The sequence below is a fragment of the Oncorhynchus gorbuscha genome, linkage group LG21, assembly GCF_021184085.1.
Source record: "Oncorhynchus gorbuscha isolate QuinsamMale2020 ecotype Even-year linkage group LG21, OgorEven_v1.0, whole genome shotgun sequence".
Lineage (NCBI taxonomy): Eukaryota > Metazoa > Chordata > Actinopteri > Salmoniformes > Salmonidae > Oncorhynchus > Oncorhynchus gorbuscha.
The window spans coordinates 57531761-57549200 of NC_060193.1; the positions used below are offsets into that span (position 1 = coordinate 57531761).

The following is a 17440-nucleotide window of genomic DNA, read 5'->3' on the forward strand; positions in this document are numbered from 1 at the left end:
TGGCACTGGTACCGAGTCAGTGTGCGGGGGTACATGTAGGTGGGGGCGAAGTGACTATGCATAGGTAACAAATAAACAGCGAGTTGCAGCAGTGTACAGGAGGTTGGGGGTCAATGTAAATTGTCCTGTGGCGATTTTTAGACTGCTGAACAATTCATAATGGCTTGGGGGTAGAAGCTGTTAAGGAGCCTTTTGGTCCTAGACTTGGTGCTCCGGTACCGCTTGCCATGCGGTAGCAGAGAGAACAGTCAATAACTTGGGTGACTGGAGTCTGACAATTTTCTGGGCTTTCCTCTGACACCACCTATTATATATAGGTCCTGGATGGCAGGAAGCTTGGCCCCAGTGATGTTCTGGGCTGTTCGCACTACCCTCTGTATCACCTTACGGTCAGATGCCCGAGCAGTTGCCATACCAGGTGGTGATGCAACCGGTCAGGATGCTCTCAATAGTGCAGCTGTAGAACCTTTTGAGGATCTCAGGACCCATGCCAAATCTTTTCAGTCTCCTGAGGGGAAAAAGGTTGTGTCATGCCCTCCTCACGACTGTCTTGGTATGTTTGGACCATGATAGTTCATTGGTGATGTGGACACCAATGCATACACACACCTATATCATGCGGTTTGGTACATGGCAAAGAATGAGTTGCTGACAATACTGGCAATTTAATTTTATGGGGAAGTGATGGAACAATGCTTGGAAGTGTTGATTGTTTGAAATATCTGGGTTTGAGAATAGATTCTCGAATTATTTTTTGAACAGCATATAGATTTCTAGAAAAACAACTCTGTATTGTAACCCAGGCTTATAGAGTTGTTTTACTGTATCCATTAGAAAGACCGTAGTAAACCATCTGCTACTTCCTATCCTAGACTATAGTGACATCTTTCAAATCACAACCAAGACCTTACTTTGCGAATTCGATGTCATAATCTTTGCAGATTCATTCTTGTATGCTATAATAAGACATCATTGCACAATGTCTGAATCACTAAATGGACTGCCACTCCCAAACAGAAGACAACTGCATTAGAACCAATTTCTTTTTAAATGGATCAACTTAAAACATGTTTTGTCGTGCTGTGTATATTTGTTAAAAGGAAAACCCAATTGACAAATAATTTACCTATAGAAATCAGGACATTGAAATCACACATTGAATTTAAGAAAGCCCTTTTTCAAATGATAAGATCAAACTGTTTTCTTAACTAATAGAAACATCACCATGTGACGACATTTGTAAATATCTACACTACCGGTCAAAATTTAATTTAAAACACCTACCCATTCAAGGGTTTTTCTTTATTTTTACTATTTTCTAAATTGTAGAAAAATAGTGAAGACTCAAAATTATGAAATAACACATATGGAATCATGTAGTAACCAAAAAAGTGTTAAACAAATCTAAATTCACTGCTCAAAAACAAAGGGAACACTTAAACAACACAATGTAACTCCAAGTCAATCACACTTCTGTGAAATCAAACTGTCCACTTAGGAAGCAACACTGATTGACAAATGTCACATGCTGTTGTGCAAATGGAATAGACAACAGGTGGAAATTATAGGCAATTAGCAAGACACCCCCAATAAAGGAGTGGTTCTGCAGGTGGTGACCACAGACCACTTCTCAGTTCCTATGCTTCCTGGCTGATGTTTTGGTCACTTTTGAATGCTGGCGGTGCTTTCACTCTAGTGGTAGCATGAGACGGAGTCTTACAATCCACACAAGTGGCTCAGGTAGTGCAGCTCATCCAGGATGGCACATCAATGCGAGCTGTGGCAGGAAGGTTTGCTGTGTCTGTCAGCGTAGTGTCCAGAGCATGGAGGCGCTACCAGGAGACAGGCCAGTACATCAGGAGACATGGAGGAGGCCGTAGGAGGGCAACAACCCAGCAGCAGGACAGCTACCTCCGCCTTTGTGCAAGGAGGAGCAGGAGGAGCACTGCCTGAGCCCTGCAAAATGACCTCCAGCAGGCCACAAATGTGCATGTGTCTGCTCAAACAGTCAGAAACAGACACCATGAGGGTGGTATGAGGGCCCGACGTCCACAAGTGGAGGTTGTGCTTACAGCCCAACACCATGCAGGACGTTTGGCATTTGCCAGAGAACACCAAGATCGGCAAATTCGCCACTGGTGCCCTGTGCTCTTCACAGATGAAAGCAGGTTCACACTGAGCACGTGACAAACATGACAGAGTCTGGAGACACCGTGGAGAACGTTCTGCTGCCTGCAACATCCTCCAGCATGACCGGTTTGGCGGTGGGTCAGTCATGGTGTGGGGTGGCATTTCTTTGGGGGGCCGCACAGCCCTCCATGTGCTCGTCAGAGGTAGCCTGACTGCCATTAGGTACCGAGATGAGATACTGAAACCCCTTGTAAGACCATATGCTGGTGCGGTTGGCCCTGGGTTCCTCCTAATGCAAGACAATGCTAGACCTCATGTGGCTGGAGTGTGTCAGCAGTTCCTGCAAGAGGAAGGCATTGATGCTATGGACTGGCCCACCCGTTCCCCAGACCTGAATCCAATTGAGCACATCTGGGACATCATGTCTCGCTCGTTGCACCACAGACTGTCCAGGAGTTGGCGGATGCTTTAGTCCAGGTCTGGGAGGAGATCCCTCAGGAGACCATCCGCCACCTCATGAGGAGCATGCCCAGGTGTTGTAGGGAGGTCATACAGGCACGTGGAGGCCACACACACTACTGAGCCTCATTTTGACTTGTTTTTAAGGACATTACATCAAAGTTGGATCCGCCTGTAGTGTGGTTTTCCACTTTAATTTTGAGTGCGACTCCAAATCCAGACCTCCATGGGTTGATAAATTTGATTTCCATTGATAATTGTGTGATTTTGTTGTCAGCACATTCAACTATGTAAATAAAAAAGTATTTAATAAGAATATTTCATTCATTCAGATCTAGGATGTGTTATTTTAGTGTTCCCTTTATGTTTTTGAGCAGTGTGTATTTTACATTGGAGTTTCTTTAAAGTAGCCACCCTTTGCGTGAATCAGGCCTTCATGGTCGATTCGCTGCAAAGAAGCCACCATTAAAGGACAGCAATAATAAGAAACACGAGCAATGGACATTAGACAAGTGGAAAACTTTCCTCCGGTCTGATGAGCCCAAATTTACGATTTTTGGTTCCAACCGCCACGCAGAGTAGGTGAACGGATGATCTCGGCATGTGTGGTTCCCACCGTGAAGCATGGAGGAGGTGGTTTGATGGTGCTTTGCAGGTGATACTGTTGGTGATTTTAGAATTCAAGGCACATTTAACCAGCATGGCTAGCATAGCGATACGCCATCCCATCTGGTTTGAGCTTAGTGGGACTATCATTTGTTTTTCAACAGGACAATGACACAACACACCTCCAGGATGTGTAAGGGCTATTTGAATAAGAAGGAGAGTGATGGAGATCTGCATCAGATGACATGGCCTCCACAACAACCCAATTGAGATGGTTTGGGATGAGTTGGACCGCAGAGCGAAGGAAAAGCAGCCATCTAGTGCTCAGCATATGTGGGAACTCCTTCAAGACTGTTGGAAAAGCATTCCAGGTGAAGCTGGTTGAGAGAATGCCAAGAGTGTGCAAAGCTGTCATCAAGGCAATGGGTAGCTACTTTGAAGAATCACAAATATGAAATATATTTTGATTTGTTTAACACTATTTTGGTTAATACATGATTATATATGTGTTATTAATATATTTTGAACTACAATGTAGAAAATAGTAAAAATAAAGAAACCCTTGAATGAGTAGGTGTCCAAACTTTTGACTGGTACTGTTGTAACGGCGTTCTTCTATCTCCTCCTCTGATGAAGAGGTAGAACAAGGATCGGACCAAAATGCAGCGTGATGATGATTCATGATATAATTTTAATGAAGGAAAAAAACAATACAAGCGGAAACTACAAAATAATGAAAAGTGAAAACCGAAACAGCCCTATCTGGTGCAAACACAAAGACAGGAACAATCACCCACGAAAACACTCAGAATATGGCTGCCTAAATATGGTTCCCAGTCAGAGACAACGATAATCACCTGACTCTGAGAACCGCCTCAGGCAGCCATAGACTAATTAGACACCTCACAAAACCCCAAGACAAAAAACACACCACAATAACCCATGTCACACCCTGGCCTGACCAAATAAATAAGGAAAACACAAAATACTAAGACCAAGGCGTGACAACTGTACATATTACCACGACTAACTTGTACCCCCGCACATTGACACGGTACCGAAACCCCCTGTATATAGCCTTGTTATTATTATTTTATTGTGTTATACATTTTCTTTTTTTACTTTAGTTTATCGGGGTAAATATTTTCTTAACTCTTATTTTTCTTATAACTGCCTTGTTGGTTAAGGGCTTGTAAGTTGTAACTGACAGTTAAGACTTAGAGGTTATGTTGTCTTTTGTTTGAATTGTTTACGTGTCCGCTGTGCGGGGGAAATATTACAAGCGGAACTACGTAGCTAATACTGTTGTAACGGGGATCCTTATTGTAGCAACACACACAAGTTTTCATGTCATCGGGTGTAGTTCATAAAGGTTGAAGCATGTATGTTAGGATGAAGTGTGAATTCATGCCAGGAATAATAAGTGTGAAGTTTGATTTCCTCCCTTCTGTAATAAGCAGCCAATGAGGTATTTTTCCTTTATTCGTGTTTAATCTGAACCTGTTATAACGCCGGTTAAACTGTTATGCATGTAAGCACTTCAGAGTTACACCAAGCTAATAAGTCACTCATAAGATAAGGTTGTAAGAGTGTGCTTAACTGTATTTTTCATTTACTTTATAGTTCTCACGGAAGGTGATATTTCTGACTAAGACTACAGAATAAAGCCGCCAGTTAAAATCAAGGAACGGTTGTGCTCGTGGTTACTGAAGGGAGCTACATAAGTAAGCATTTCACAGTTGGATTTGGCGCGTGACAAATAAAATGAGATTTCATTGTTATTAGACAGTAGTTGCCACATTCTTCTTCTTACTAAGTATTGTTCGTTTGTTAGTTGTTTTCATCTGCACACTCTTGAAAACAGGATGGTGCATTTCAAGAGATTTCATCCTGAAAAATGTCTAAGAAACATACAAATGTGTGCCCAGCTTTGCTCATGATAGCATTTAGCTTATCCAGCTTACCCTTGAGAACTTGGAAGAAGTCCTTCCTAATTTAAGACCAATCACATGTTTCTTTCCTCCCTCAGTCTCACCTCATCGTAAAGCTTGATGTCCATTCTGCACGGGTCAGACGACCATAGATGGACAGAGCTGACACAGCTGATTGGCTGGGTCTCCTGAACAGTGACCCGCCCACTGCAGGGTTCCCTGTTCTCATTGGCTGATGGGTGGGGCAAGCTCTTGCTCCATTGGTGGTCTTCGTTGAGCAGGTACAGGGTTTCCCGGGTGGCCAGCACTGTCAGAGGGGTCACACAGTCTTCTGGCAGAGAGAACGAATATAACACACAGACAATATGCATTTGGATAAATGTTTAACCCCCCCGTACAGATTATAATCATATACTTGCATCTAAATAGTTTCACTTGTATTGTATTTATCTAACAGGGGGTCTTAAGGCAGGTCTCAAAGTGTTTTACCGTCTGGTTAACATCTCTGGGGTATTTGGGAAGGTAGCGTCCCACCTCAACAAGTGCAGGGCGCCAAATTCAAAACAACAGATATCCCATAATTAAAATTCCTCAGATATACAAGTATTTCACACCATTTTAAAGATAAACTTGTTGTAAATCCAGCCACAGTGTCTGATTTCAAAAAGACTTTATGACGAAAGCACACCGAACGATTATTGTAGGTCAGCACCTAGTCACAGAAAAACCCAGACATTTTTCCAGCCAAAGAGAGGAGCCACAAAAAGCAGAAAGAGCTAAAATTAATCACTAACATTTGATGATCTTCATCAGATGGCACTCATAGGACTTCATGTTACACAATACATGTATGTTTTGTTTGATGAAGTTCATATTTATATCCAAAAATCTCAGTTTACATTGGCGCGTTACGTTAAGTAGCTCCAAAACATCCGGTGATTTTGCAGACAGCCACATCAATTTACAGAAATACTCATAAACATTGTTAAAAGATACAAGTGTAATGCATGGAATTTTAGATCCACTTCTCCTTAATGCAACTGCTGTGTCAGATTTCAAATAAACATTACCGAAAAAGCACACCATGCAATAATCTGAGTACAGCGCTCAGAGGCCAAAACAAGCCATACAGATATCCGCCATGTTGTGGAGTCAAAGTCAGAAATAGCATTATAAATATTCACATACCTTTGATGATCTTCATCAGAAAGCACTCCCAGGAATCCCAGTTCCACAAAATGTTTGATGTGTTCAATAAAGTTTATGTCCAAATACCTTTTTGTTCACGCGTTTAGCATAGTAATCCAAATTCATGAGGCGCGAGCAGGCAAAAGGTAAAAAAGTTCCGTTACAGTCAGTAGACACATGTCAAATGAAGTATAGAATCAATCTTTAGGATGTTTTTTATCATAAATCTTCAATAATGTTTCAACTGGAAAATTCCTTTGTCTGTAGAAATACATTGGGACGCAAGCTAACTCTCACATGAACGCGAGTGGTCAGCTCATGGCACACTGGCAGACCTCTGACTCAATCAGCTCCCTCCCATTCCCCCTCCTTCACAGTAGACGCATCAAACAAGGTTCTAAAGACTGATGACATCTAGTAGAAGCCTTATGAAGTGCAATATGACCCCATAGACACTGTATATTCAATAGGCAATGACTTGAAAAACTACAAACCTCAGATTTCCAAATTCCTGGTTGGATTTTTTTCTCAGGCTTTTGCCTGCCATATGAGTTATGTTATACTCACAGACATCATCCAAATAGTTTTAGAAACTTCAGAGAGTTTTCTATCCAAATCCACTAATAATATGCATATATTAGCAACTGGGCCTAAGTAGCAGGCAGTTTACTCTGGGCACCTTATTCATCCAAGCTACTCAACACTGCCCCACAGTCCCAAAGAAGTCATGGGAAGAGCCATATCAGTGGGACGCCGGTACTGTGGTGAGATAAGACAAAGAGCTCTCATCTCCCTAGCACCCCCACCGGGAAACAGCTGCCTCTCTCTCCCCCTCTTCATCTCCTCCTCTCAGTGTTGATCTACTCCATTAAACCAGGAAGGAACTGTCCAGCTTTGATCAGTCGACAGTCAATCACCAGGGATATAGGGGGATAAATAAGAGTCCTGCAAAACTGGATCTGACTAGATTTGATATATTATTATTTTTTCACCAGGTAGGCCAGTTGAGAACAGGTTCTCATTTACAACTGCGACCTGGCCAAGATAAAGCAAAGCAGTGCGACAAAAACAACACAGAGTTACACATGGGATAAACAATTGTACAGTCAATAACACAATAGAAAAATCTGTATACAGTGTGTGCAAATGAAGGCAATAAATAGGCCAATAGTGGCGAAGTAATTACAATATAGCGATTTACACTGGAGTGATATGTGCAGATGAGGATGTGCAAGTAGAAAAACTGGTGTGCAAAAGAGCTGAAAAACAAAAATAAATATGGGATGAGGTAGATAGTTGGTTGGATGGGCTATTTACAGATGGGCTGTGTGCAGCTGCAGCGATCAGTAAGCTTCTCTGACAGCTGACGCTTAAAGTTAGACTACAGGGAGAGAGAGAGAGAGAGTCATGCAACACTGGGTCTGACTAGACTACAGTGATCTCCTACAGGGAGAGAGAGTCATGCAACACTGGGTCTGACTAGACTACAGTGATCTCCTACAGGGAGAGAGAGTCATGCAACACTGGGTCTGACTAGACTACAGTGATCTCCTACAGGGAGAGAGAGTCATGCAACACTGGGTCTGACTAGACTACAGTGATCTCCTACAGGGAGAGAGAGTCATGCAACACTGGGTCTGACTAGACTACAGTGATCTCCTACAGGGAGAGAGAGTCATGCAACACTGGGTCTGACTAGACTACCATGATCTCCAACAGGGAGAGACAGTGGGAGGACTGGGTAGGAAGTGATATACGTAATAGTCCTCCCTCATTCTCCCCACACCAGTCCACTGAAGTCCAGGGATATAAAGTAGCTGGACACAAATGGGTGGACACTTTCCTATGTCAATGGATATATTTCCAATTCAATTCCTCATCTTCCTGATGTTTAAACCCCGTTTAAAACGAATCCTCCATCCTCCTGAACCCAGTTTAAAACTTCAGCAGAGGCAGGTCAGTGCATGTTACAATTACAGTAGTTAACATTCTTTCCACCTGCACAGCCCATAGCCTGCAGCCATGCTTGGCTACAGATGCAAAGTCTGCACCCACAGGCAGGGAGAGACACACAGATACACTCAATTACACAGAGAAACATGAAGAATTATGCATTGCACACACATGCATACATACAATAGATAAAAATATAAACACAAAATTAAAACAATTTCAATGATTTTACTGAGTTACAGTTCAAAAACAGAATCAGTCAATTGAAATAAATAAATTAGGCCCTAATCTATGGATTTTACATGACTGAGCAGGGGCGCAGCCATGTGTGGGCCTGGGAGGGCTTAGACCCACCCACTGGGGAGCCAGGCCCACCCACTGGGAGCTTTATTACAGACAGAAATACTCCTCAGTTTCATTAGCTGTCCGGGTGGCTGGTCTCAGACGATCACCAGGCGAAGAAGCCAGATGTGGAGGTCCTGGGCTGGCATGGTTACACGTGGTCTGCCGTTATGAGGCCGGTTGGACGTACTGACAAATTCTCTAAAATGACGTTGGAGGCAGTTTATGGTACAAAAATGACCATTAAATTCTCCTGCAACAGCTCTGGTGGCCATTCCTGCAGCCAGCATGCCAATTGCGCGCTCCCTCAAAACATGAGACATCTATGGGATTGTGTTGTGTGATAAATCTGCACATTTTTAGAAGTGACCTTTAATTGTCCCCACCACAAGTTGCACATGTGTAGTGAGCATGCTACTTCTTAGGGCTAGGCATCCCGCTAGCTGGACAACTTCCGGTGAAACTGGAGGGCGCATAATTCAAATAAATATCATACAAATTATGGATATTAAACATTTAGGTACATACAAGTGTCTTATATTGGGGCGGCAGGGTAGCCTAGTGGTTAGAGCGTTGGACTAGTAACCGGAAGGTTGCAAGTTCAAACCCCCGAGCTGACAAGGTACAAATCTGTCGTTCTGCCCCTGAACAGGCAGTTAACCCACTGTTCCTAGGCTGTCATTGAAAATAAGAATTTGTTCTTAACTGACTTGCCTGGTTAAATAAAGGTAAAATAAAAAATACAAATAAATATATTGGTCGAAAGCATGAATTCCTGTGGGATTGTGTCGTGTGATAAAACTGCACAAGTCCGATTTACAGTAGCTATTACGGCGAAAGCATGCCATGCAATTGTTTGAAGCACAGGTTTCATAAATTCACAAATAGCGATGAAATATTCACTTACTTTTTGAAAATGTAACTCTGATTTGTCATCCAAAGGGTCCCAGCTATAAAATCCTTCTTTATATCCCAAAAAGTCTGTTTAGTTGGCGCCATCAATTTGAGTAATCCACTCATTCAACATGCAGAGAAAGGAATCCGAAAATCTCTAAATTAGTTTCTATTTACTCCTCAGATACCCTAAAATATAATCAAACTATAATATGTCTTAAGGAAAGAAGTATGTTCAATGGGAAACCAATTTTAGCGGGTGCGTCTCATCTTCAAGGCACCTGCAAACACGAATTCCCAAGACTGTGTCCCTATACTAAAACTAATATTTCTTATTCGTTTTGGAAGTTACAAGCCTGAAACCTTGAACATAGACTAGAATTGAGTATACCCTTATACTTGCCATTGTAAGAGCATAGTCTATATAAAAAAACATTCTGGTTGTTTTTTTTGTATTTTCTTGTACCATATCTATTGTGTTATATTCTCCTACATTATTTTAACATTTCTACAAATTTCTTTCCAATGGTACCAATTATATGCATATCCTGGCTTCATGGCCTGAGCAACAGGCAGTTTACTTTGGGCACGTCATTCAGACAGGAAGTGGAGAAAAAGGGGCCTAGCCCTAAGAAGTTTTAATTAATCAGCTTCTTGATATGCCACACTTATCAGGTAGATGGATTATCTTGGCAAATGAATGCTCACTAACAGGGATGCAAACACATTTGTGCACAAAATGAGAGAAATAAGCTTTTTGTGCATATGGAAAATGTCTGGGTTCTTTTTTTTCATCTTATGAAACATGGGACCAACATTTTACATGTTGTGCTTATATTTTTGTTCAGTATACATACACACACACACACTTCTAATGTACCTTGATGTAGAAAGGACAGGAGGTAGAAGAACTGTAGCTGGCCGTCCTCCACATCAGTCTGCATGTCTTCACACACTAGGGGCCTGGGGAGACAGAGGAAAGGCTTACATAAGAGACAACCATATTAATATTCACAACGTCACATTGTACATCAGGCACATACACCACATCAGACTCTGAATCTAAGTGCTTTTGAGACGGGGTAGATCTCAAAAGTGTGGAGATATGAATCAGGAAAAATAGACATATCTGTATCACAGACACATAAAGACGACTTTGGTCTATGGTTTCAAAATAGCCCCCTGGGTGAATTTGTTTTCGAAAATGAGCAGACAGAGGTAATACTAATTCTGTGTAGTATTTTGTGGTTTCTAAGTCTGTTGTTGACTTTAAAGTGACCATGTGTTAATAGTTATTCCAACTATACCCACGATAGTGTGATTATAAAAGCTACACAGAAATGGTAGGCATGATAAACAATTAAACAGTCCTGAGTCATCCTACGGTCCTGTTCAAACAGTGAGTCTGTTCCCTGAGTAGCTGTGGTTTTCAGCTACACAAAAAAAGGACAGTATAATAACTAACTGAGCCATTAATTTTCTCAGTGAATGTACAGCGTGTTCCATCATTACCACAGAAACAAGGGAAGGCTCCTTTCAGGTGAGCAAGGACACAAGAAAATCATAGGGGAGGAAGCCACTTCACAGTATTGGGATGAAGCCCCTAAGGACATGGCACTGCAGGATCAGCTCTCTTGTTAAAAGGTAATGCATCGTTAGCGCTTTCTTAGCATCTTGAGGCAAACACATGTAAGACATTAGAATGTGGCTTAGCCACTAATTTAGAGCCCAATTTTCGACAATGTGGAGGTTTAGTAACACCAGACAGAAGTTACCACAGCCTTGTCACTGTCACAGTGGGGGTAAGAGACAGATGGGCCTATGGCTTGGCTCAATACCATAGAGTGGAGATGGTGAGGATATGACAACATATCCAGGACACATGCAAGTCATTCAGGGCAATTATAACATAAATCTGGGCAGTTCGTACCAGAGATGATGCTGTGGGTTGAGCCTGGTGGTGGAGATAGACTTAAGCTTGCTGTCTGACTTGGTAGCCAACTCACGCACCACTCCTGAGGGAGAGAGAGAGTGGAGCAAGGGGAAAAAGAATAGGAAATACAAATTCAGTTTAGTGATGAGTCCCTATCAATGGTTCTCTCAACTCGATTTAAAGTGATACTTTGAGATTTTAGTAATGAGGTCAGATGAACTCGTGGATACCATTTTTATGTCTCTGCGTGCAGTTTGAAGGAAGTTGCTAACTAGCGTTAGCAGAATGACTGGAGGTAACATGCTAGCAGATATCCATAGACTTCCAGTCATTGCGCTAACGTTACTTAGCATATGCTGTTGAAACTAACTAACTTCCTTCATACTGGACACAGAGACATAAAAATGGTATAGACAAGTTCATCTGACTCTGGAGAAGTTGCCAAAAATCCAAAGTATCCCTTTAAATAGAGTAAATTCATGTTTTATGGTTTTTCCATGCGGTGTATTGGAACATCAGCACAATTAAATTTCAATGAACTGGGACGATAAATATGTTGATTGATTGATTGAAAGTAAAATCAGCTTACACAGACAGAACACCTCACTTCGAACTCTACACTGTATGTAACTGTATGTAACCTACTGGAAATCACACAGGACATGGGCTGGGTTTACACCTGCAGCCCAATTCTGATATTTTTTTCCACTAATTGGTATTTTGACCAATCAGATCAGCTCTGAAAATGCTCTGATGTGATTGGTCAAAAGAACAATTGTGCAGCCGTCTTCATCCACCTGGCCAAGGCTTTTGACTCAGTCAATCACCGTATTCTTATCGGCAGACTCAACAGCCTTGGTTTCTCTAATGACTGCCTCGCCTGGTTCACTAACTACTTCTCAGATAGAGTTCAGTGTGTCAAATCTGAGGACCTGTTGTCCGGACCTCTGGCAGTCTCTATGGGGGTGCCACAGGGTTCAACTCTGGGGCCGACTCTTTCCTCTGTATATATCAGTGATGTCGCTTTGATCCACCTCTACGCAGACGACACCATTCTGTATGCAGGAACAGATATAGCCCTTGGTTCTCCCCAGACCTGACTGCCCTTAACCAACACAAAAACATCCTATGGCGTTCTGCATTAGCATCAAACAGCTCCCGTGATATGCAGCTGTTCAGGGAAGCTAGAAACCATTATACACAGGCAGTTAGAGAAGCCAAGGCTAGCTTTTTCAAGCAGAAATTTGCTTCCTGCAACACTAACTCAAAAAGGTTCTGGGACACTGTAAAGTCCATGGAGATAAAGAACACCTCCTCCCAGCTAACCACTGCACTGAAGATAGGAAACACTGTCACCACTGATAAATCCACCATAATTGAGAATTTCAATAAACATTTTTCTACAGCTGGCCATGCTTTCCACCTGGCTACTCCTACCCCGGTCAACAGCACTGCACCCCCAACAACAACTCGCCCAAGCCTTCCCCATTTCTCCTTCTCCCAAATCCGTTCAGCTGATGTTCTGAAAGAGCTGCAAAATCTGGACCCCTACAAATCAGCCGGGCTAGACAATCTGGACCCTTTCTTTCTAAAATTATCTGCCAAAATTGTTGCCACCCCTATTACTAGCCTGTTCAACCTCTCTTTCGTGTCGTCTGAGATTCCCAAAGATTGGAAAGCAGCTGCGGTCATCCCCCTCTTCAAAGGGGGGGACACTCTTGACCCAAACTGCTACAGACCTATATCTATCCTGCCATGCCTTTCTAAGGTCTTCGAAAGCCAAGTCAACAAACAGATTGCCAACCATTTCGAATCTCACCATACCTTCTCTGCTATGCAATCTGGTTTCAGAGCTGGTCATGGGTGCACCTCAGCCACGCTCAAGGTCCTAAACGATATCTTAACCGCCATCGATAAGAAACATTACTGTGCAGCCATATTCATTGATCTGGCCAAGGCTTTCGACTCTGTCAATCACCACATCCTCATCGGCAGACTCGACAGCCTTTGGTTTCTCAAACGATTGCCTCGCCTGGTTCACCAACTACTTCTCTGATAGAGTTCAGTGTGTCAAATCGGAGGGTCTGCTGTACGGACCTCTGGCAGTCTATGGGGGTGCCACAGGGTTCAATTCTTGGACCGACTCCCTTCTCTGTATACATCAATGAGGTCGCTCTTGCTGCTGGTGAGTCTCTGATCCACCTCTACGCAGACGACACCATTCTGTATACTTCTGGCCCTTCTTTGGACACTGTGTTAACAACCCTCCAGGCAAGCTTCAATGCCATACAACTCTCCTTCCGTGGCCTCCAATTTCTCTTAAATACAAGTAAAACTAAATGCATGCTCTTCAACCGATCGCTACCTGCACCTACCCGCCTGTCCAACATCACTACTCTGGACGGCTCTGACTTAGAATACGTGGACAACTACAAATACTTAGGTGTCTGGTTAGACTGTAAACTCTCCTTCCAGACCCATATCAAACATCTCCAATCCAAAGTTAAATCTAGAATTGGTTTCCTATTTCGCAACAAAGCATCCTTCACTCATGCTGCCAAACATACCCTTGTAAAACTGACCATCCTACCAAACCTCGACTTTGGCGATGTAATTTACAAAATAGCCTCCAATACCCTACTCAACAAATTGGATGCAGTCTATCACAGTGCAATCTGTTTTGTCATCAAAGCCCCATATACTACCCACCATTGCGACCTGTACGCTCTCGTTGGCTGGCCCTCGCTTCATACTCGTCGCCAAACCCACTGGCTCCATGTCATCTACAAGACCCTGCTAGGTAAAGTCCCCCCTTATCTCAGCTCGCTGGTCACCATAGCATCTCCCACCTGTAGCACGCGCTCCAGCAGGTATATGTATCTCTCTAGTCACCCCCAAAACCAATTATTTATTTGGCCGCCTCTCCTTCCAGTTCTCTGCTGCCAATGACTGGAACGAACTACAAAAATCTCTGAAACTGGAAACACTTATCTCCCTCACTAGCTTTAAGCACCAACTGTCAGAGCAGCTCACAGATTACTGCACCTGTACATAGCCCACCTATAATTTAGCCCAAACAACTACCTCTTTCCCAACTGTATTTAATTTATTTATTTATTTTGCTCATTTGCACCCCATAATTTTTTATTTCTACTTTGTACATTCTTCCATTGCAAAACTACCATTCCAGTGTTTTACTTGCTATATTGTATTTACTTTGCCACCATGGCCTTTTTTTGCCTTTACCTCCCTTCTCACCTCATTTGCTCACATTGTATATAGACTTGTTTATACTGTATTATTGACTGTATGTTTGTTTTACTCCATGTGTAACTCTGTGTCGTTGTATCTGTCGAACTGCTTTGCTTTATCTTGGCCAGGTCGCAATTGTAAATGAGAACTTGTTCTCAACATGCCTACCTGGTTACATAAAGGTGAAATAAAATAAAATAAAAATAAATGCATCTGGCCCTTCTTTTGACTCTGTGTTAACTGACCTCCAAATGAGCTTCATTGACATACAACACTCCTTCTGTGGCCTCCAACTGCTCTTAAATACTAGTAAAACGAAATGCATGCTCTTCAACCGATCGCTGCCCGCACCCGCCCGCCTGTCCGACTAGCATCACTACTCTGACTTGTGGACAATATGTGGACAACTACAAATACCTAGGTGTTTGGTTAGACAGTGAACTCTCCTTCCAGACTCACATTAAGCATCTCCAATCCAAAGTTAAATCTAGAATTGGCTTCCTATTTCGCAACAACGCCTCCTTCACTCATGCTGCCAAACATACCCTCGTAAAACTGACTATCCTAACGATCATTGACTTCGGCGATGGCATTTACAAAATAGCCTCCAACACTCTACTCAGCAACCTGGATGTAGTCTATCACAGTGCCATCTGCTTTGTCACCAATGCCCCATATACTACCCTCCTCTGTGACCTCTATGCTCTCGTTGGCTGGTCCTCGCTACATATTTGCCGCTAAACCCACTGGCTCCTGGTCATCTATAAGTATTTACCTAGCAAAGCTCCGCCTTATCTCAGCTCACTGGTCACCATAGCAACACCCACCCGTAGCACGCGCTCCAGCAGGTATATTTCACTGTTCATCCCCAAAGCCAACACCCACTAAAGTTGGAGATTTATATCTCCGTCACTAATTTTAAGTGTCAGCTGTCAGAGCAGCTTACCGATCACTGCAGCTGTACACAGCCCATCTGTAAATAGCCCATCCAACCAACTATCTACCTCATCCCATATTTGTTTTTGTTTTTCTGCTCTTTTGCACACCAGTTTTTCTACTTGCACATCCTCATCTGCACATATCACTCCAGTGTAAATTGCTACATTGTAATTACTTCGCCACTATTGGCCTATTTATTGCCTTACTTCATTTGCACACACTGTATACAGATTTTTCTATTGTGTTATTGACTGTACGTTTGTTTATCCCATGTGTAACTCTGTGATGTTGTTTTGTCACACTGCTCTATCTTGGCCAGGTCGCAGTTGTAAATGAGAACTTGTTCTCAACTGGCCTACCTGGTTAAATAAAAAGGTGAAATATTAAAAATGTTGAAAAAAATGAGAGATCAGAATTGGCTGCCTGTGTAAATGTAACAGGGTTATCCTGTTACATAAATACAGCCAGAGAGTAAGAGAGTCACACCCAAGGAGATCAGATGAGGACTAGAGACAATTCGGGTTGCAAAGGGAGGGTATCTTACTGGAAAATTGGAAAGAATTTTGGTATCTTTCAAGGATTTTATGTACTCTATCACAATACATCTAGTGGTCGTTTTGGGTACTTCAGATGTGACAGGTGTCTAATAATCACTGGCCCTCTGTGTGGCCTTGTCACATGTAAAATATATGAACTAATTTAATAAGATGATTTTCACAAAAATAATTGAATGACAAAGCTGAAAACATTATCTTAAATATAACCATAAACTTAGTGAATACCATTGTTTAATATGAGGATTTCAGCATGAAATATATTTGATATATTGACATTTTTTACACACTTATTTGACTATGTATTTGTTGCCAATATCTCAGCGTCAAACTGGTGGCAGCTGTGAAAAAAGTCAATAGTTGGAAGAGTTAACTGAAAATAATGGCTTTGTTGATCAGATGCTGTTTTCATTAATTAGGCTATTTTCTCTTGAACCATATAGTCTATCTAATAGAAACTGTTTTTTTATATAAAAAATGAATACTATTAAAACATTATTTAAAAAAAATGCATTCTAGTATAAATGACCAAGGTTATGAAAGATTGCCATAGATTCTGTTAAATTACCAAAATTACTGAAGATTCCGGTAACTTTGGTAAGCTACCGGTAGCTTTGCAGCCCTAGGAACAATAGACAGAGCTAATGTTAGACTATTACAGTCTGTGGTGGGTTAATACTAGAAAGCTGATAGGTCTCTGATTTCAGATCTAGAATTACATCTCCATGGCAGCAGGTGAAAAACACAGGTTGGAAAAGGTACAGTAGTACAATGTGCTAGGTCACACTCACAGCGACAAAATACTTCCCTGTGGGGTGTTAACAATAGGGGAACACAGGGCCACAGGCAAATGCCAAGGTTAAATAGGTAGAATTTAAAGGGAAGTTGAGTTTAAAAGGGAGACACACTGAAAAGAGTGAAACAACAAATATGAAGAAAAACAGAGTAGGAACACCCTGCCCCTATCCATGTCCAAGTTCAACAACAACAGGGATGAGAAATAAAAGACATTGCATGGCACCAGTGGCCTATTCTGGCTCCCAATGCCTGTATAAGATTCAACCTCAATTCTTTTGCCATTGTTTCTTTCCCTTTCTTCCCGGAGGAAACTGATCTGCCACACTAACGTTCCAGACCAGGACGAACATCTAAAGTGAAGCCTACGGGACGAAGCATGGTGCTGGATTAAAAAGGACAACCATTAAAGGGACGGTATTGTTGTCCCTCTTTGAAATCCCCTTTAACCGCTTATCTTCTGG

General features: G+C 42.2%; 1 protein-coding gene across 7 annotated transcripts in view; it reads right to left on the bottom strand.

The window, feature by feature from the left end:
* Positions 1-17440, bottom strand: part of LOC124007616 (serine/threonine-protein kinase 11-interacting protein-like) — a 47005-nt gene that overhangs the window by 2427 nt on the left and 27138 nt on the right. For 5 of the 7 annotated variants that reach the window (XM_046318249.1, XM_046318246.1, XM_046318244.1 and 2 more), the window contains 3 exons: positions 11434-11518; positions 10384-10466; positions 5231-5457 (listed from right to left, as the gene is read on the bottom strand). In XM_046318249.1, the coding sequence (XP_046174205.1) occupies positions 5231-5457; positions 10384-10466; positions 11434-11518 (395 nt within the window). Of the gene's footprint in view, positions 1-4836; positions 5458-10383; positions 10467-11433; positions 11519-17440 lie in introns of those variants that run through there. The other 2 variants (XM_046318248.1, XM_046318247.1) reach the window with 2 other exon arrangements.